The sequence below is a fragment of the Melanaphis sacchari genome, unplaced genomic scaffold (assembly GCF_002803265.2).
Source record: "Melanaphis sacchari strain LSU unplaced genomic scaffold, SCAv2.0 Contig27_pilon_pilon, whole genome shotgun sequence".
NCBI lineage: Eukaryota > Metazoa > Arthropoda > Insecta > Hemiptera > Aphididae > Melanaphis > Melanaphis sacchari.
In genome coordinates, this window is record NW_020271152.1 from 911,937 (window position 1) to 936,384 (window position 24,448).

The 24,448-nt window shown below is 25.4% G+C and overlaps 1 protein-coding gene across 1 annotated transcript in view; it reads right to left on the reverse strand.

Moving 5' to 3' along the window:
- LOC112595521 (dopamine D2-like receptor) overlaps positions 1-24,448 on the reverse strand; it is a 239,183-nt gene that overhangs the window by 44,590 nt on the left and 170,145 nt on the right. Inside the window, exon 3 of the mRNA XM_025340770.1 lies at positions 4,466-4,718. Coding sequence (XP_025196555.1) covers positions 4,466-4,718 — 253 coding nt within the window. The remainder of the gene's footprint in view (positions 1-4,465; positions 4,719-24,448) is intronic.

Genomic DNA, 24,448 nt, shown 5'->3' on the forward strand with positions numbered 1-24,448 from the left:
ATAATTGTTTTGATATTGATACAGTTAAAAATTTTAGGTTCATTGTTTGTGTGAAAAAAATTATGGTCAAATATAAAAAATAACTAATAACGTCGATGGTAAAAAAGTACACATGTGATATATTTTTGTACCTACGTTTCTTTTTCCTTAATTTTTGATTTTTAATCCTAGATCTTTCGAACTGGTATACGTATCAGTCTAATTGATTAAAAATAAACAGAATTATATCCCAAAACACAATATACATTTCATAAGAGTTTTTCGAGCCACAATTTATAATATTGTATGTGTATGTGATCTTTTTTGGGAGGAGACAATTTACTGACTCCAGTAGATGAATCCGTCTCAGACAACAATACTTGGTGAGCATTCCAGTAATCCTATAGAGATCAAAGGTAACTTTATGGTACTAATATTAAGTACACTATAGTCTGTACACGTGACAACTGCAGGTATTTTCAACGGCCTCTATGTTGTATATTGTGTAATGGATGTTAAGGATCAAAGGCAAGTCTGGCTAAAAATGTTATATTTCTAATTGTATATTATGGAATGTACATATTACGCATTTATAATGCGTAAGCGTAATAGCGTAACGCATCCAATGTTCGCGTGGAAATTGTTCAAATATGAAAATTGTTTGTGTATACATTTTTCGTATGTTCAATATATTATTATTAATTCTAAATAGATGCTCATTACATTAAAATATATTTTTATATATTTGTTTTTATAAATATATTTAATAATACATAAAAATAAAATAAAATGTAATTAAGTATTTTTCCACGTTTGTGGGTGTTAATATGAAGCTACATAGTTTTTATATTTGCAATTGAAAATTGCATACAACACCACGAAGATAATTGATTGTTGTATGGTTGTTATAATTTGCACATATTTTTTTTTTACATTTAAATTTAAATTTTGATGTTGGTTCATGACTCGCAACATATTGCTAAATTTTTAAAGTATACTTTTTTTTATTTTTAGAGTGCATATTTAAATTTCCAAATTGATGGATGTTTGGATGAATTAAGTGTAGATTAAAAACAATTGTGCCATCCTTCAACTGTACTATTAGTTCATGGGAGACCTGTCGCTATTTTATTTCGTACCACGAGAGACGCATACGGTGGTCTACCGAAATTCGTCTTTCGTTGCGCATTCTTATACAAAACTGTGGTATAATGAGGGAATTCGTGTACGTTGTATGTGTTTTAGATTCGCGAGCCACATGTTCAATCGGAGTTTTTTTTTTATAAATCATAACAATTCCTTACATATAAATATTAAGTTTATTTATAGTCATTTGAAATAGAATAAATCGCACATTTATAATTACAGTTAATATTAAAACGAAAATTCGTAGTAAATATAAAAATATAAAACATACCTAAATTACGGTAGTTATTTATATGATTTTAAAACATGTTTGCAAATAAGTCACATTTTACACTAAATCAAATAGGTGTTAAAGATACCTAATGTGTATTATTTATTATTTGTCGAATAAATTACAAAATAAATTACATGATAATCAAGTCTTTTTTTTTTTTGAACCACTTATGCGTGAACACTTGTCTAATTCGAATAATTTAAATAGTTTTATCATTTTTGAATTACAACCAATAATGTAAAAATATCGTATTTTATTTGCCATTTATATGATGTATAATATACGTGTATTATACATTATTTTACAAAAGTCATTTGATTTTTACATTATTTTTTAACTTATTTTGATATCATAGAATATAGGTGTATAAGGTATATTGTATTATTTTTCATTAAAAATATCATATATTTTGACCATTTTTCAAGTTTTAATATATTTAGTTAAAGCTTAGATCATATACACATTATATCAAATGTTTAAATGCGTATTTTTATTAGGTTTTAACTTCTTATAAGTTATATTTCTAAATCTGATCGCAGATAATAATTTAATCTAAATATATTTATGTTTCTGAGTTTGTTTGTTCACGCCAAAAAAAATGGTAATCAATACGTATAAAACTAAAATGATCAATAACCCGGAGCATAAAATGGTTCATCTCAAAAAAATTTTATCAAATGAACTCGAAATTGGCTTACCAACAATTTATAATACTATATTGGAGTAAGAAACAAAAGTCGCTTGTTTACCAAATAAAATTAAAATTAAAAAAAAAAAAAAATAACTGAAAAAGTAGATTATTTTGAAAAATATGGTATAAGAAGAAGAATACATCAATTTTGACATGATCATGAAACTCCTATTTTAGACAAACTTCTTATGGCTGTAAATAAAGAAGAAGGTCTACCAGATTTTTCACATACGTCGTTGTTCAAATTGTTAAATCCTACTGACAAGGAAAAAGTTTGATTGTTGGTCACATCAGTTCCAAATATGGATTTTTTCGCGGAGGTCTTTTGTGCTTCGAGTAAAAAAAAAAAACATTCAAGATTATCGCGATGAGATGAAGAGAGACTATTTTCGTGATTGGTTGGAAGGTGTTTCGCCTAAATTAAAAGACAACGATCCTAACCATTCAGTAAAACTAGAGAAATGCTCAATTACAAATTTGAGAAAAAATGACATGATTGCATGGCTCAACAGCAAAGGAAAGACTACAAATAGAAAAATAGCAAAATAGCACAATACTTGTCTTAAAATTGTTAGAAGAAATTAAAAAAAAAAACCAATATATACCAATTGTGATATTATTAAAATGGTTAAAGCTAATAATAAAATTGTCCTTATACTACCTCCTTATCACTGCGAGTTCAACCCAATAGAACTTACATAGGCTGAAGTAAAAAAACATTTCAAGGCTAACAACAAAACATTCAAACTACAAAATGTAAATAACTTGATAATTGAAGATGTGAACAAAGTTAGTATATGTGGAAAAATTGTATCCGTCACATTTTCAAAGAAGAAGAAAAGCCTAGCACTTATATAATGTGGTCGAAGATCTTATGTCAGCAGAAATTCAGTCTTGCGTTCTTACTGTTAGCCACAGTGATATAGATAACTAGGACGAAGACTCCAACTACGATGAAGGCTTTAGATACCTATCAGATACCGAGTACATTACATTAACGTAATTGATTATGTAAATTTATTTTTGTTTTTATTTGAATGCTTATTACTTTGGTTTATATATAAATACAATAGCAATGATTAATATATTTATTAATTCTTAATATATAATTAATTAGTCACTTTATTAATAAACATTTTATTTTATAAAATTATATTATTTTTTTTTATATTTCTTTTAAAATATAGGTACTTGGATTTTCATTATTTATATTTAAATAAAGATTTTTAATTTAAAAAAACAGCAAAACAAAATTCTTGCTAAGCACAATAATCGACATACACACGTATTTTGATAATAAAATTAATGACCAAAATTATATTGTTACGTGATTTTAAAAATTATCACATAAAATATATTTAATTTTTGATCAAGATGTACATTGTATTAAAATGGGTTAAATGGAAAATTTAAAAACTTCTATGTTAAAATAAGAAACCTTGTTAAAAAAAGTACGTATTTTAAATTTTTAATTTCATAGTACTGTGCTCATTACACTTTAAGCAATAGCTATATCTCTTACTGAAGACGAAAGTTACACAAATAGTTAATAGACTGGTGACCATATTGGTTCTATCAAGTGGCTGGTAGTGACTGGAGAGTGTCGACTGTCAAGTAGAGTGTAGCATATGCGCGCGCGCTCGGAAAGTACGGGAATCGATTCGTCACACGTCAGAAAAGTCCAGTCTCGTTTAGGGTGCTTGGAGGGGGAAATTGATGTTTGGTATGGCCAAAACCGTCAGTCGAGATGCACGAAAAGTGATTATTCTCTCATGGAAAAGACTTTAGTAATACGTTTTTATTAAACATGAATATATCCTATTTTAATACCGGTTATGGGTGAGTGCATAGAAACTTATAAAAAATGATTTATAATTGCTTAATTTATTACCATTTTATGTTTATAAAAATTTCTGAGGTTATTAAGTCTTATTATTATTATCAATTCTGGAATTACTCGTTCAAATTTCAACTTGGATACCTATATAAAAATGCCAATAATCAGAATTCGAATAAACGCATATTAATATAAATTGTAAATATTGATGAACCAATGATCATGGGTTGATGAGCCATCATATAAATCGGAATCGCCTGCAGCTTTGGTCCCAAGATACCCTCGTATCTACTTATTATTATCATTGGAAATTACAATAACACAGCAAGTATTTGTATTTTAAATATTATAGGTACGCAATTTCACACACAGACGAGAATCGAGTAACAGTGTTAACTCACCGGATACCGCCGAAAAGCGTAACAATATCGGGACCCGGGTGACGGTACAAATCATGTTGCGCATGCATATATAATTATATCTATATACTTAAACGTATTTATTAATAGTATATATTATATTATATAATCAGGCTTACCTTGAATATGTTCCAATAGAGAAATACCATTATGATGCACGGTATGTAGAACGAGGAGAGGGACGAGTAAATGACGAAATTCGAGTTGTAAAAAACACAGAGGTCCGGCTCCCGGTCTGGCGTGTTGTTCAGCCCCAGCACAATGGGACTGCCAATTGCCGCGCTGATTGCCCACACCAGTACGATTGTCAGCCACACTCGTCGATTGTTTTTGTGCTTTGCGTATTTTATTGGCTGCGTGACCGCAATGTACCTGTGAACACACGCACACACGCACACACACACACACAAATTAAACGATAAATTATAATATTATGATTATCGGTCCTTCCGCCGCTGCTTTTGCAACACATCGCGTAGTATTATAATAATATTATTACTATTATTATTATTATTATTATTATTATTATTATTATTATAATATAACCGCTGTGTGGTACGCACATCCGGTCCGAATGGCGTTTTGTTCCGGTGTGTAAGCGGCGGTGGCGGTAAACATAAAAATATAATAATATCAATACGGGAATAACAGTTTACCCAATGGTGATAATAATATTATTGCACTTTACGTACCCAATGGAATGATTATTATATTATTATAATATTGTTATCGTGGATACAGCTACCCGCCTATCTGATAATAATCGAATGTAAGGTAAGCGTGACATAATTTTACGTGCTCATGCCTTCGCATTAACTTGTGTTTTATTTTTTAATTTGTGTAAATAACGAGGTGTGTTTGTCACCATTATGCCGACAGAAACTAGATCGTTTGCGTGCCTATACTATATTGCACTAAAAAACGTATAGGTATATTGTAATATATTGTGTATGCTGTATTTTAAATTTTGACTTGTGGTGACCTACACGTGGATGCTGTAGTTTTGTATAAATATATAATATTTTTATCATTATAAAATAGTGTATGTGGAACTATGAGATAAAGCATCAGTTTTATCAAAATATAAATGGTCCAGACCTTAAAAAATCATTCATAGGCTCTTCTCAAATAACTTTTTTTTATATAATTCGATAGTTTTCCTATTTACTTTAGTGATTCTATTAAATGTTGTATTACTATTATATGTACTATAGTTTTCTTGTATTTATTCACTACCTGATTCTAAAAATATGAGATAGATTAGTAGAACAGGGTGGCATGTGAAGAGGAAGCCCCCTGTAATGCTACTTTACTGTATTTTTATTATATCATACGAACTTAAATCAATTTTTTATTTTTAACGAGAGTACTTATTCTAAAATGAATAAATAAATATTAAGTTTTAGAATGTAATCTAATTTGTAATATGTATTAAAATAACAAATTATAATTTATATATTATTTTTGACTATGACCTAAATATTTCGAGTTTTAACCCATTTTGATGTAAAAATTGCTTTAAAAATATGTTAAAATATATAATTGGACAATAAAACTTTAATTTAATAGGTGTTATAAATTTTTGGTAAATATCAACATGAAATAAAATTTATACATATTATGATGAAACCAAAATCGTAAATGGTTTTGTATTACAAAAATTATAAGAAAGTTAAATAGTTTTTATTCTACAATCATTTTTTCTAATCTTATTTTATAAACTATAATAATATAACCCTTAAATGTTTCAAAAATAAAGTTCAATTTTATCAAACATAAATATGAATCAAAAAATGAAAATAAAATACACCTTTATTAATTTTTGTAAAATACCTATTGTTTGAAAACATTTTTAACGTTGAACTATGAACATTAATGGAACTCACGAAAATCTGTGTTCTGATACATATATAATACATACATATATATATATATATACGGTATTATAAGCATAATATTAATATTTTATATTTATGTATTAAAATTCATGATACGATTTCCTAAAGACAATAAAATTAATATGTAATGATATCGCTGTGGCAAGTAGGACGGAACCACGACGGATTCGGATTCTTTATTAGAATAACGCAACGATATCACCGTTTAATAAGACAACTAAAATCTTACGATAAACTGTATCTGTCATCGTTTTGTGCTGCAACGTCACGTTGTATTAAACACAGACACGTTAGCCAATTAGTATTGGTGGTTTTCAGAGCCTAATTAAAAGAAATTAGGGTCAAAAGCATGACTCTAGTCCATTTATCAAAATAATTATAGTGTACCTACACATAACAAAAGGCCCATGAAATGTCTAAATTTATGCTAATGTAGGAAAATAATTTTTAAAAATGTCTGATATGTTCACCAAACAATTGCGAGTATCTATTTGACAGAATCCCATTGATATATTGTACGCGAAGTATAAATACGATAGTATATTATTATATTGTGCGCGATCGTATACATCCCACAGTAATTAATAGTGGCAACCCGACGACGTCAACTCGTTGAAAATTTACAGTTTACCGACCGTTGCGAAACGACATCGACAGCGTGACATCAAGCCGAAACAGCAGGCTTTGTAGCCGTTCTCTGCTATGAACAGTGGCTTATACAAGGGTAAAAACTCTCCCACCCACTACTTGACTACCTAATAAAAAATAAATATATTTTACACACGAGATTTCGGTCGATCACAAATATCGTAAGTTAGCATTACTAAAAGCTGTGTTTATAAGATATTAATAATACCTCGACAGAACTTGAAATATTTTCTAAATTTTTGTTTATCATTATTAAACACGTATCAATTTAAAGATGAGGTCTATACTAATGAATTTGACTATTTATTGGCCAGACGTGCAAAATAATACTGATACATTTGATTCGGTCGAGAATTTATCGATGGAAAACGTGAAAATGAAACAAAGTATCCACTATATCTGTATAATATAATATTATCTATACATTTTATGTGTGTAAATTATAATATTTTACAAATTAAGAAAGAAACGTACATCGATGGCATTTTTATTCATTTTTTGGGGTACTATTTGGTATAACCATTGGAATTATGCTGACATGCGTTTAAAATCATTCAGTTTTTAATATCACTCAATCATCAATTAAATACATATGTTTCAATCTACATTGTACTAATTTTCCACTTCGTTCTTCTTACTAACGCATACAAATACTTTATATTAACTAAAATTTTCGCTTCTGTTGGTGTATTTTTAGCATCGCTTGGATCAACTCATGTTTTTTACATGTATGTTTTTATTTTATTTTATATTTTATAACTCAAAGGCTTTTATACATTTTGAGAAATGTTGATTTTTTATAACGAGTTTTTTTAAAGAAAATACGTTTCTTTGTGTAAAATAATACACAAAATAGGTATATTCCTATAATATATAACAAATATGATTCAAGCGCAACAGAATATTACAAAGTACACAGTCTTAAATATTTATTGATAGTTAAATTTTATGAGTATATACAGAAATAAGGTATAAATAATGTATATTGTATAATATAATTTTATATTTTAATGTATATTTCAGCTTTCAAGCTTAAGTCAATAATAATGATAAAAAAATAATACTTTTGCCTCGGGTATGAATAATTTGTTATAATTTATACTTAATCAATATAAGTATAGTATAATAATATAATATATAATATATAGGTAATGTAATGAGTACTAACATATTAAACTTTTAGTATAAATAATGTTTATAAAATAAATTAGCCACAAATTTCACTGAAATAAAATTAAATAATTCACAGTACATATAAAGAATAATAAAAATAAGAATGTATTTTAAGCAATTATATATATATTTATTTGATTTAACTTAAATTTTAAGTACTAAATTTAAATGTTTTAATTTAATAATATTATTTTATTTAATAAATAATAAAGTGCTTCATGATTACTTATACTATAAACTATATGTTTATGCTAAATATGCAGTATTATATTATAAAAAAAATATGTATTTAATTATTATTATTCGTATTTCATTTTATAATTTTATATTTGTTATCTTCATCTTTATGTTATCTGATATTATCGTGCAATACAAACAAAAATCTTATACCAAACATCAATATGATATTGATATATTTTTATATTTTCAATTTTTCTGATAATAATTTACCAACTCAGATTTTTATTTTATATCTGTTATATAAAATATATTTATTTTTATATACCTATTCATTTTGTGCCAAGATACCAAGATAATTAAAAAAAAAAAATTGTACCAATAAATTATTTGAGATTATCCTTGAATAAATACAATTATTGTTCGTAATATTTATTCGAATACCATGGAAAAATTATGTCAGTTAACTTCTTAATATATTTGTGTAGATAGAACAAATTGTTCACTCATTTCTATTTAAAATTCTCCCAATCTTCTGTTTGTAAGAAATATTTTAAAAAAAACAATTAAAAAATACTTATTTTTTAACTCAAAGTTTTAAATTTAATTTTAAATGCACCATGAAGTTTATGAACTAATGCTTTAAATTTAGACTTAAGAATCCAACTATGAACGATTTTACTCAGAAACTATTATAATATTTATAACCAAATGTGAACATAACTATATGTTCAAGAAAAAATTAATTTTCATAAACTGTCAGTATAGGTTTAAGAATTTAGTGTTTTTAACGAATACTGATTATATTTTATAGTCTCAAACGATCAACAGGATTGTAAAGAAAATAACATAAATTTAGAAAATACTCGCTCAGACAGTAAAGTAAACCTAAAAAACGAAATCGATTAAACAAGCACAAAATTAATTTATGGTACACAATGGTATCTCTTGATGTGGACAGATGATACGATTGAATAAGAAAAAAACTACCAACGTTCCGGTATATATAGTTTTTTTGTTCTTTATCGTCTTTCCCCTTCTTTCGCGTCAATCGCTTCTGGAAACCAATTACCTACGCAGTTGAATATTGACGTGGTAAACACGTCTGCTTATATAATTTAAAAGGTATGAATGGGTGAATTCATTTTTTTTTTTTTTGGATATCGTAACGACGACTACCGTTCCCAGTCTTCGATTCAACCATCATCACTATTACCAGCGCAGCCACCTTCACCGACGGCGGCACCACCACAGCTTTCGCAAATCAGAAATGACACTTCGGGGACACACTCGTGTTTACAACGGAGGTGAATTAATCATTTCAAAGTGACATTTTTAATATTTAATAATGCACGAATAATATTATATGGCGTCGCCACGGGCAAATGAATGGATGATGTACCACGCGCAGTGTCAAGATATGAGGGGAAAAGCTCATCTCGCGCCATTAACATTCGTGCGCACAAGCGCAAAGGCTGCTTTAAAAGCGAGCACGAGATAAGTCGTCAACGTCACACACTGTTTTTTTTCTTTCCCAGCACACAAATTGTCCACGAACAATATACCGAACAAGATGGTCGCAGAAATAACGAAAACGTAATAAAACATAATTGTTTCGTATTCCATTAAGATAATACAACTTTTTTTCACACGTCACAATCCATTTGACTAATTGTCAAATAAACGGTAAGTGATGTGAAGCGCATTCTATTAAATAGTTAAATATTCGTCAAAAATACTTATAACCATAACGTTAAGTGTATTTTAATATTATAATCTTTCGTTTTATAATGTATTACCTGTAATAATTAAACAACAATGACGCGATGATAAATGGAACGATGATAAAATTATATAATACGTACGTGGATAAAATGTTTAGACGCGTGGTGGCAGCGCGGAATATACTCGTTTAGTACATAATAATAATACGTAATAATGTATGAAGGATTTACGTCTCGGATTCGTTTTCTGACTAAACAAGGTAGTGTTGTTATAATAACGTCATTTCGAATATTATCATGTGTGTGTGTGTGCATCTATGTCCAAATAGCGAATAATAGAAAAATGACTTGACGGACTTCCGTGATATTCGACCCGGCTAAATGGATCGGACACATTGGAAAATGTATACGCGTTGCACCTCTCTTGTGGTCGACGATTAGTATGAAGTCCACGAAGATTTTCACGGAAAAATTACCTTTTTTTTTTTCTATTGAAAATCACTACATGAGGGCCGAACTGTTTTCACATTGCTTAACCCTCATGCAGCATCGTTTATTGAATAAAAACAATATACACAACTTTGAGTATAACACAACTTTGAGTATAACATAACTTTGAGTAAAACACAACTTTGAGTATCAACACAACTTTGAGTATCACACAACTTTGAGTATGGCACAACTTTGAGTATCACGGAAAAATTACCTATAAAACATAATTGCAACGAATCGAGTGGACGACTACATAGTCCTTATACTCTTAAGTCCAAAATATTATTGAATGTCTGAGTTATAATAATTTATAATAAATGATCCACAACGAATAATGCGTGCGTATATCATGCTATACCTTATATTGTATAATATTACGATATAATTATAGTATATAATTATCTATATTTTAATTTATATATATATTATATATACTATTTTAATATTTAATTTGATAACATTTAATAATTGAATACTAACCATTTAAACTTAATTTAAAACAATACGAAATACTATTGTGGTTTGATAGTACAATAAAATTATTGTTGATTATATTTATGCATATAGTTTTGAATTAATGCATAATAATTAATCATGTATATATTATATATGTATATGAAATATAATAAAAGTTCAAAGTTTATAATTAAAAATTAATAGCGTTTTGGGCTAATAAAACTTTTAATAAGCGACTATAGTAGTGGTTTTTTTTTTTAATTCATGTACATTTTTATAATAATATATTAATGAACCCAGGAGTAAACGTATAAAATATGTACATGCAGCAAAAAAAAAAAAAAAAAAAAAAATAGTAAAAAAATAATAAATAATTTAACAAGACATAATATAGTATGGTTAACTATAAGAAATACAATTCATTCTTCAACAATTTTTAAATCAAGCAATTTTTTTTATTCAAAATAAAAAAAAAATTATTTTTTTTATGTACCTAATATGATTATTTTTAGAAATATTGCATTAATAATATTTCGTATTATTGTGATTGTAAGCATAAATTAATAATAACTAAATAGTTATATCTAAGTATCATACAAAAATACACGACCATTTATCGATTTATCATAATTATAAAGTATATTATTAAGGTACTTATATATATTCTACTATAATAGAATATGACCGTAAAAGTTGTAAAATTAATTAGATTACATTATTTTTGTTTCTATTTTAGTGTTTTCTATACAAAATAATAACAAAAAGATTACAGACATCCCTTGTCAAAAAATAATTATTTTTGAAAATCTTGAAGTAGTTAAAAAGGAAATAGTTAAACAATTTATAAACAAGAAATATATATAATCTTAATATTAAAATTATTATCTTAGCATTTAATAATGAGTAACATAAATAATATATATATTTACTATTAAATTTTAAATAACATATATTCATTAATTTTTGATTAGAATATCATTTTATAATCCCGTATAAAATGATTTGTGATTATCTTTAAGAATTATTTAACATAGGGGCAGCTTTAAAATAAAATATAATAATATTACCTTTTTTTTCTTTCTTAAATTTCGTTCATTTAGTGAAATATAATAATAAATCAGCCATTCGCTCTTTGTTCGCCTCTTTTTATTTTTTCAATTGTATAAATTATATTAAAATTATTATTGTTGAATGTTTTAATTATCTATACTTATAAATTTAAACATGAAGCTTAATTCCAAATAATAACATGTCTTACCATTTAAGATATAGTCTGTAGTATAAAACTTTGTTTTACTAATAAGGACCATCACTTTACACTAATTTTCAAGCATATGATTTAATTTTTAACATTTTAATATATTTGAATCTAAATTTGATTGAATAATTTCTGATTTATTGAAAGTTAAAATACTAAACATACTAATCTTCAACAATTGTTGTGCAATATAATAATATATAAAAATAGATTCTTATTTTCTCCCTCTCAGGTTATTTTTATTAATATTTAAATGTACAATAATAGTTACAACACGAGAATCAAATGATTTTTTTTTAAACTTAAGCTTGTTATACTTGAAATATTAAGACTCATTTTAGCAACCATGAGTATTGTTGTACAAAGTGTACAAAGTATTATTAAAAGTGAAATCATTGATAAAAGATACACTGGTTAGTTTTTTTTTTTTTTTTTTTTAATTGATTTTAATACATGAATACATAAATCATAAAAAATTGATATTTTATAGTACAATTAAATTATTAATGAAATACTAAACTTATCTTGTAGAATTTTAGTTATTTGATAATGTGCTATTATTTTTATGACTAACAATCACTACGAATCGTAGTGATTACTATTATATTTTCAAATAATCAATTTTTAAATAAGAAATCAGTTCAATTCAAATCTTAATATAAGGCATATCTACAATCATTACGTAGAAATTATAACGCCCTCAGTAAAGTATAAAAGATCATTTGAAGTAATATTTATTTACAAACTTATTGTTCATCATAATTGATTGGGATGTGTTTCAGCAGCAACCTGTGTATTACTTTTTAGTAATTAATAATTACTTTTATATACGATCACAATATCTTTAAGATTTGTCTAAATAAAAATATATCACTAACAGATTTAATGATTATTTTCTTCATTGTAATTTGTTGACCACAAATTAAAAATCCATTTAATGTATTAATGTTAAATAATAATATTATTTATAGATGTAGAACTTAATAAATCATTTAAAGTTTAATAATATAAGTACAGTTTGATAAAACAAATGATGAAGCAATTTTATAATCTTTAAAATTTTAATTTTTTAATCCAATAATCAACGATCAGTTTGTAAGAATATTTATTTTATTTTGTATAAATTATTAATAAATAATTATGATTATCAATTGATATGTATCGTACATAAATTTACCAAAAAATTGAATCACCGTTAAATTCGTTACACATTTTTTTTTTTTTTATTTATATATAATTTTAAATAACCTACTGAACATTACTGTTATTGAAAAATTAATCTGAACACTTACAATTAATTTATAATTGAAAATGTATCACGAATATACCTATGTGTAATTTATACATACATATTTGATTTATTAATAATTGTACGAATATTTTGCAGTGGTCGAGATACCTAGACAAATTCCAATGTTTTACTACAATAAAGAAACCAAAACTAGTGAATCATGCATTTACAATATTGGCATAATGCAAATAACAGTACCTACCCCTTGTCTTAATAGTTACAATGGCTATTGATAGTACTAGTGACAAAATTAGAAATTGTTTCTATAACGCAGACAGATGGTCAATACATTCTATAATTTATTGTTTAAGTACTTAATCATTTTATGATAAGATCATACTGTGATTTTCACAGTGTATAATTAATAAATATCGAAAACAACTTATAATTTATTAACGTTAATATTAGCTTGGCGTTTTGTTATCACAATGTTTTAACTCTAATAAAGTTATATTCTATCATTCTATCATTTACATTTTAAACTCTATGTTATTAAAACAACTGTGGTTGGATATTAAGTTAAATACGGTATACTCGAACCATATTACTGTACGTATAAGCTACAAACGAAGAATATGTTTCGATAAGCCCGTTGGTTAAATATAACCACACGATGTGCCCCTCACGAGAATTGACTAATTTAAAGTGGTAAAGTAGTGCATGGTTCATTTATTTATAGTTCAATACATTTTATCCAATAGCTAATACGACGATATCACAATGCATTATGTATACATTGAAAAATATTATGTGGAAAAATATAGTTGTTTTAATAAATATAAATCAAATATTATTTCAAAAAACTTAAAAACTAAAAATAAAATATTAAGCCTTGTGCACATCAAGCATAAGTATCACTATTAAATAAGCATGATGATTTTTTCGTACATTTCCAAATCAGTCGATTACTTGTATTACTTTATACTTCCACCCCACAGTTTAGAAATAAATAATGTTAAAAATAAAGAAAAAATAATATATACTCGGTTTCTCAAGAAAATGTAAGTACAACCATTGCATTTACATTATATTAATATTAATTTTAATATACAAGGATAATATGAGTCTTCTTGCATTTGCATGTATTTTCGTTTATTTTTTCTCGAGCTGGTCGTAGATTATTCCTAAGGTACCGAATATGACATTTGTTTCATGGAAATTGAAATTAAACACAAAGATGTACTTTGCATATTTTTGCATATTATGTTATATTTTAGGAAAAGTGCATATTTGAAAACTTGTTAGTATATTAGTGTGTACGAGACGGAGAGACAAGAAACGGGCGTCTCAAACATCCTATCGGAAGCTTTACACCCGGAGATTATAGAAAACGTTATAAAATTTATTTGTAAATCTAACATAATTAATAATATTTAATATTTATATGTAACATGTTAACTCTTTGTTGCCAATGGCTATAGTTGCCGAGGTTTTATTTTTTCAATAAAAAAAAAAAAAAAAGTATATTAGTGCACTTTTTGAATTTTATTTTATTTATGAAAGTATAATTTACGATCAATATTACATTATGAAAACATTTTAAGAAAACTATTTTCAAAATTAAACTTTATTTACTTAAGAAGTATCTTTATTGATAAATAATGGACATCGATATTAAAAATTGAACGATTAGAACTTAATGATAATATCTAGATTATATGCGTATTAAACAAAAACTTAAAAATCATTAAGTACGTGTTCAACCGTATAACAGGGATCGTTACTTATATCCTGGTCCGATGCGCGACGTCATGTACCATAGAAAAACCTAAAAATTTTAAATACCTAGCAATTCGTCTGCATATATTTTATTTTTTAAACGAAATCATTTAATTTAATTTAAAAATACCTTAAAATATATCAAATAATAGAAATATTATAAATACACATTTGAGTTAACTTATGTTCAACAATAATTAATTGTTTTTAACGTTTTATTATTTTATATGTACTATTATGGTTTTTATTCAAATAAAAAAAATAAATAAATAACTGCATAATTTAAATTATATTTAGGTTATTTTGATTGTATAATATGCTAAGGAATCTTAATCCAATAACTTTTCATATATTTTATAAATAATTGTTTCTTTTGATAATTTTACTAAAAAAAAAAATCTACAAATACTCTTCTTTTATCTTATGCAGTCATGCAGAATGCAGATATGAACTAATTGTATTTATGCATTACTCTACCTCAGTTAATTTGTTAAAAAACTTTAAAATGTAAAATTCATTAATTATAAAACATTTTATAAGTAGGTACCATCAGGAAAGTAATATCTGTCTTATAAAATAACAATAAATACACTTACTTGAGAAAAAAATTATAATTTTCACCAATATATGTATGTGTACTTTATTAATAATAATAGTTGAATTTAATACACTTTTAATTTATAGTAATTACTTGTTATTGAATAATAAAAAAACTCGATGATACAAAAATATGTTTTTCTATCTAAAACGAAACATCAAAATGATTAAATAACAAAATATTTTATACGCGGGAATTTCCCATTTTATTTTCTTAATTACCTGACTGCTATAATTGCGTACCAAGGTTGATGTCTTAAAGAAAGAATATCTGATTTATTTAACAAGACTTCGATGTAATTGTATTATATAATTATAATCTCGATTCAATTCTAGAAATGCAATATAATAAAAAAAAGTAGGCACGTACGTTTAATTGAGTTTTGTGAAATAGGTATTTTTTTGTGTTTTCCTTTATCTTTATACGACGGTTCAGATTTTAATTGAACTCTGTTGGAGATGACGGTGATATTTTTAATATATATATATTTTTTTTTTCTTTCTCGTGTTTTAAGTGGGCCACGTACACTTTTATATCGGACACTCAAGGGGATGTCTGCATTTTCTAGCCGTGTAAATTGATCGCAATAAGATTGTTGGCAGCCAGTACGCTACATAGTATACATACATGGGCTCCTGTATCCCTCCCGACGAAAACCCGACATATGAAGTTATATATTATTATTATGAAAAATTTGATACATGGCCTAGTGCTTAAGACCTCTGAGACACTGTGTCAACTATACACCGGAATGTACAGCAGTGGGTGGCAAAGAGCACGAGTGATTCGGTGTTTGTGAATGAGGGGAGGGGGGGCAAGAGAAGCCTGTCGGAAAAAGTTATTTATTATAGTCTGGGTTGGCCATATAAAAAATGACTCCGTGACATCCATTGCTACTGAGTTTTCTCGATTAGTGAAAGAAACGCAAGTGAAAAATGTTTTCAATCTTTTCCTTTGCAACGACGACGATGACGAAAACGGTGTATAATGATCATTATACAAAATAAGAAGAAGCATTTATGGTAGTATGTACAAACAACACCTATTTTTTGGTCGGTCGCTACAAATGGGTCACATTCCAACCTCTTTTGCTCTATCACTCTTACAGCGGATCTGCGGAAAACACCGATCAACTAGAAAAGTATAAATGAAAGACTTCAAAATATTATTGTTTTATTGAGGCAATCGACGCCAATGTCCAGCACTAAAGAAGTCATATCATCATTACGAGTATTATATAGTAATACTGATTATAAATGAAATACTGTAGATGGCTATGTACCGTAAATGAGGTACAAGGTGTAATAATAAAAAAAAAAAGATAAAAACGTTGTCTGGCGCCACAGGGCGCGGCTAGAATTAAACCCACTGTCTACGCGTGATATGATTAAATAAATTAAATTACACGTATTTAGATCGAATCGAATGGTCTTGATCAGGTGTGTCAGCCGGGGTTAAGGCGTGCGAACCAGTGGCAGTGTACGTCGTTTATTTCGGACCTTAATTTAAATATTTAAATCGGTTTTTCGCGTGTTTTTTTTAACTATATATCCTTGGCAACTTAGAGAGCTGTATACACAAACGCAATCGTTGCTGTGTAGGATGATGGTCACGAGTGAAAGCGATTTTCATAAAATAAATCTCATCCGGATTTCCCTTGAACCACCGTCTTCTTCTCGTCACTGTTATGTGCATAAACAATATAAATGCGTTAACCTCAAAATCCCTTGGCCTTAGTTCAATTTGTTACTGCGAACGTATATATGTGTACGCGTGTATACGCATAAATACATATGTATAATGATAAACATATTACATGTGTTGTGTTTATATATATATAATCGTTTCAATTTTTTTCATATGCCGTTTAAATGTGTACGATTATTTTTTTTTTAATAATGGCTAGGCTAGGGACAGGCGTAAAAAGTGTTTAAACCGACAGGTCGTTAAAATAAGATCAATTAGACTGGAAAACCAGACAACCTCATTTTCCAGCTCTAGTTTGAATTATTTATTTATATTAAACCAATGTATTTGTGCATTAAGAACGTTAATGATTACTGAAATTAGTCCCGCTTTTTAGATTCTTTTTTATTTCGTATTTTTATTCTTAGCCAAGTTGAAATAGTTAGTATTATAAAAGTTTATTTAAGTTCATTTACTGATGAATATAATGATATTAAATGTGTGTTTTAAATAAAATTTAGTTTATTAAATTTTAATCGGTGTTACCACACGCTTAGTGTTTTTAAAATTTTGCAAATTTTAAGAACAATGAAACCATACAGTTGACTAATAAATAGTTATTGCTCAACTCATGTGTTTAAATTAGTACATTATACCATAACGATAAAGATGTTATCTTTACATAATTATATGTATAATTGAATTATTGACGAATATTTGGTTTTAATTTTCTTGATATTTACAATATTCTTTATCAAAATAATTAATTTATAATTAATGAAATGCATATACATTAATTATCAATTCAAATCGTATAATAATAAAATTCTGTACAATATTATTCTAACCATATTATACATCGTATATTTTGGTTCGTATATAACCGATCAAAATATGATTTGGAGATAATTATTAATATTCATTCAATATTATTTTTGATGTTATAAAAACTAATTTCATCTGCTTGTAAGATGTATTATGATATAACTTTTATATTTTTCACGATCAACTATCCTTTACATTCATTAAAATATTCAATATCTTTAAATAATTGTGTTTGTAACTAAAAATCTATAATATCTAATACCGCAGTGATTTTCAATTTAAAATAAAAACTAAATATTTGAGGAAGGGAAAACATATGTTTATGGATACACTACAATAAATTAATATAATATAGATAAGTTATCACTACATTAAATTAATATTAAATATTTACATACAATCTTTTTCGTACTTAAAAAATTAGATTTGTAACTAAACCTGTTTTAGAATTTGTTAGTTTAATAGATCTATACTTATTACATTTAGTCTATATTGCAAACATCTTATTATTATTCTTTGCCTTCTGTAAGAATAATTTGAGCATGTAATGTCACTGTTATCCAATTGTCATGGCCGTGGAATTTATCTTCTCGACTCATCATTTCTAGCAAGCATAATATTGTTTAAATCTTTTTTTTTCCTTTCTATCCATTGATTTTTCCATCTCGGACTTTTTCCCAATAGTTGACTTATCTACGTTTGTAGTTCCTAGATTTTATATACAGTTACAAAAAAAATTGATCATTTGGGTTTTAATATAACTTATAATCAACATTATTAAAGTGATTTATCTTAACGCTGAAGTTTTTTTTTTTTACAATGAGTCCATGTGTTCAATTTTAAGTCACGCATATTTTATTATTATTCAATCTATACTGTTGAATTCATTCTGTTAGTTATTTTTACTAACGAAATGTTATTAAAATTGGACAATAATTTCTGACTGAATATGTTATAAATTTTGAAATAATATTTTAGTTAACACTTCATTCAAACGTATATAGTATCTGATCTTCTTTAGTTAAGAAATGTTAATATAACATGATAATTTAATATCATATTATAATACTACAATATTTTAATATTCTACATTATAAAATATTTGAATTAAATAAACCATTATGTTTATTGGTTTCGCAAAAATATAATTGTTTTGTACACTTATGAATTAATATTATCAAAATATCATTTAATAAATAAAAACTATTTACTTAAAATATATATATTTTTAATTACTTAAAATTTTCATATTGCACAATTTAATATATAAATTGCTAATCTCCCTTTGAAAATTGTCAAAAATTTGTCCTAATTTGTATATGCTTATAAAATTTTAAATTAATAAACCCATAAAAATTATATAACATTTTTCTTAAAAATATTAAAAAAAAAAAATAAATATATCTATGTATTTCAATTTGTTCACTAATTATAAAGCCTAACGATTATGAAGAGTTTCTAATAATTATAATATCAGTAATAACGCATACATATTAAGTAACTTGAAATATATTGTCCTATTAATATTTTAGTTTCATTTTTTTTATTCATTTTTTATTTTCATATTCATATTAAATTTAGTAAGATATATTTTTAAATTAAGCTACTATGATTGTTAAACATATTAAAATATTTTAAGTTATTTAATTGCTAAATAACATTATAGAATCTTATAAAGGAATTTACTGATTATAGTGATTATACTATTCTGTTATTTCAATAGCTTAATAAGTATAAACATTTTAATCATCTCAATTCACAAAGGTAAATGTTAATATTAAATATAAGTTTATTTTAATTAAACGAAATAATGTATTAGTAAATAATATATACTCTTTAAAAAATATTGGGTTTTAATCACTTTACATTTTAAAAATATGTATATATTTAGTAACGGATTAAAATATTTTAACTTTTATAATATTTTAAATGACATTTTGCTTTCATATTTTTTTCAATTATATTCCCTTAGAGAAAGTATATTTAATTAATATACTATTCTATAGATAGTTTAAGATTTCTTTGATTATAAAGTTATATTTTTGTATAACATTCGATTTGTTTTTGTTAATAATTAATTAACATATTTTTAACTTCGTTTTTGAAAAAAGGGAGATTTATCGCTATGTATTTTTTGAATCATTATGTAAAATCTTATAGTGTAAAATAATAATATAAATTATGATATTGAAACAAATTTATGCTTATATTATAGCGTCTGACATTTAGTATCACTTAAAGTGTTTTTTTTTTTTTTTTTTTAATAAAACGATTATCTGTAATATTATTTTATCATTTTTATGATTATTTAATGGAACGAAAATGATGGAATGACGTACGTGATAAAAAATCATATTTATCACTCTGAATTTATCCTTCAAGACATGCATTAAACTTAACGTCCTTCAACATTAAAAATGTATATAGGTACATATTTCTTTCTTGATACAGTTATTAAAATGTCAATATATACCTTCTACTTACTACAAATGATGTATTTTCTTTATTTCCATAGTCGTTCCAAGTGTCTAAAATAATTTCAGCTAATTTACCAAATAATAATATATGATTAAATATGATACGATAATATACTGTATCGCATATGATACTGTGTATAGCACAATGATATTTGTTATCATTCATACAACAATAAAATTACTTATTATGGTAAAGTCTAAAGATATATTCTATAGATTTAATTTTTAAAGTTTTAATATTATATCAAATACACTACTGTTTCAATCAAATGAAAACATAAACTAATTATGTATAGACAACATAATAATAATAAATATTCATATAAAATATATAGTTTTAAAATTATAATAACACTTATTACAAAAAACGATTGAATAATGAATTTTTAATATAATAATACAATTTGTTTTGATACATTATTTTTGATTTTATACGTTAGAGAAAATACTCCTGTTCTAAATACAGTTACTAAAATTGAAAATTATAAAATACTATGAATAATATTAATTTTATTTGATAAAATTTAAAATTTAATAATGTCAAATTATACTTAAATAAATTATTTAAAACCAATATGTTTCCGTTGAGTTTGTTTTACTTGTATACTTCATCACACAACATTATGAGTATTAAGATTCATTGCATCATTAACTTTATTTACATCTTTGGATCTCAAGAATTTTTTCAATGATTAATATTTATTTATTATGTTGAATGATAGTCAAAAGATAAATGGTTCCGGAAAAATATACTCACAAAGAATGATAGTTAAACAATAAATTGTATCTTACTGATTTTAGAAGTGTCTAAATGATTGACGATGTTCATACCTAAATGTTTTGTTAACGTTCCGTTAAAACCGACAATCGACATATTAACGTATTAAATATGTATGTAATATATATATATATATATATATATATATTAAGCAAGACATTTTAAATTAATAACAAAATAAATTATAAGCACAATAAGATTTTAAATAAATATATTTATTGGATTATAAGCGAAGCGATAAATATATTAATTTTACAAAGATATGTTTTTACTTGTTTGTGTGTATGTGAGACTATGTACATGATAAATAATTAAAAAAAGCTTTGATTTTCAAAATTGAAGATAATTTTTGGTAGGAAATTGGATCTTATTCGTACTTTAAAGAGGCCACAATTAAGAATTTTCAATGTTTACTTTTTTTATGATTAGAAATACAAACAAAATATGAAAAAACGGTAATTTTAATGTTAACCAAACATTATCATGAAAACAATTGTTTTATAACTATGGTTACTTTTCAACTTTTATATATATCATTAGTTATACTAAATGCAATCCCAAAAATATGAAGATTAATTTTAAGACATTAGCTGCTTATTTATACCATAAACATATGCACACAGTTTACTTTAAGGTAGAATTGAAATTTAGTCTATGCTATAAATCATATTAGATTAAATTAAATATCATTACACTAAAATACATTTCAATACAATATTACGTCAAATATTATTATTTAGATATTAGATTTACTTTTTTTTGTTAAGGATATTTGTTTTCTTATGAACAAAATTTTAAAATAATCGGGGAAATGTTATTGTTTTCTTAATTAAATATTTTTTTTTAATAAAATAATTAAATTTTCTTCCTTTTGGTTTTATTTTCAGTAAAATATATTACTATCCAGTGTATATTATCATTATTCTTATGAATCTCGAATACTGCATTACATTCTAATAACAAACATACATAAATATCATCAAATTTCTTTAATATTACGTTATTTTTTATTAAAATATAATTATTATATAATTATTTTATTTAAATTTACAAACTATTATATTTAATCAAAATTTTTTGATTTTTTCTTGCTTAAAGAATTTAACTATCAAAATAAATATTATAACATTTTAAGTAAGTTCGCATAATATGATATTTATGTTTTTAATAACAATAAAATTACGATGGTAGTCATTTAATTTCACTTACGTCTAATATTTCAAAAGTGTAAATAGTATCTCTGATTATCTGTCTTCTTCACAAACATGATCTTTCAATTTATTAAAAACACCAATGTTCTATGATAAAGGGTCTTCATACGCTCGTTTATAGCATAATTAAAACGCCTGACATATTTACCGTATATGTAATATTGTATTACAAAATGTACTTTGTAATAATATTTTTAACAGTTTTCTTTTGTAAACAAATAGAGTTTACATACCTATAACATAATATAATTTAATTGAAAATATACAGAGGTTGAAAACGCGAACGAACATTAGTAGCAAAAGTAATTTTCATTTTCAAAAATGTTGTGTCGTAAAAAATGATACTGTAATATAATGCTACACTGTACATTGAATTTTACATAGTTTATACGACAATACCTGAAAGTTTATTTAATAAGTATTATAATAAATAATTTTGTACCAAAAGAAAAAAAAATATGCATTGTCTGTAATTTTCATCACACGTCAACTTAATAGTGTAGCAGCTGTTGAACAAAGATTGTTAAATACAGAAATGGCTTGACATCAACCGCAATGATACAAGTAAAAGTTTACATGGATTAGTCAATAATATTAAGTCATGACAAAATATATGAAATAAAATACACGGTTGTGGTAAGAGTTCATTTTCGTCGTTGTGGATATCGGAACCAAATAACGAGTTATTGGAAAATCGTCAACATTTGACTGCAGTCGTGCAACTCATGGGCGATTTAAAATAGTCAACTAATATCCTTATCTCACTTTAGTGTTAAATAAATATTATGTATACATAAGCGTATTTTTACAATTTTGCACATGATAATCGTCGAAAAATTACTACTGTAATCACGCACTTAAACCAGATCTGCGTGATATCTCAGAATACTTTGGATACGATTCAGCTGACAGACCAACAATAAGTCTGCTGTCTGCTGCAGCAGTGATAATAATTGCGGTTAGCGTTCTGTTTGTTGAAAAAAAAAAAATAATAATAACAAAAAATATGTCAGTGAAACGAATTGTCATCAGTGGGAAAGGGGATCGATTGTTGCGGTGGAAGGGTAGAAGGGATCATCAAACGGACATTGCTAATGATGCGACGTGTTTGGATTACCAACTCACTTCCATTTATATACATTTATTTATATACAGCGTGATTCACCAAGCATGTTCACTCTTTTTTCTTCTTTAATAAGGAAATTATTTACAATCAGATTTTTGACATTTTTAACATATTTAACTACCATGTGTATATATTATTTAAATTTTGGATATTTTTGTATTACTTTAAGTGTATAAAAAAAAAAAATCTGTTTTTAAATAAAAATCAACCTTTAACGTTGTCAATTATTTAGTGGGCTTTTCTTGAAATGTTTATGTAATATATTCAAATTAAAACCAATATTTTTTTTGAGTAATTCAACAATGTATAGTGAATATTAAAGAAAACTCCTGATAATAGAATAATGCACTTGTGAAATACTGGGCTATGGTAGTTTAAACATTTTAATAATTTATATTACTCCATAGCTATTTATAATTTATAAAAATAATTGGTCAAAGAATAACAAATATTTTGTTTTATATAAAAAGTATTCGATATTTTTGTAAAATTATTGTCAAGTACTAATAACTTAAATATTCGTAATTATATATATATATATGAGTGGAGGTATTCATTTAAAAAT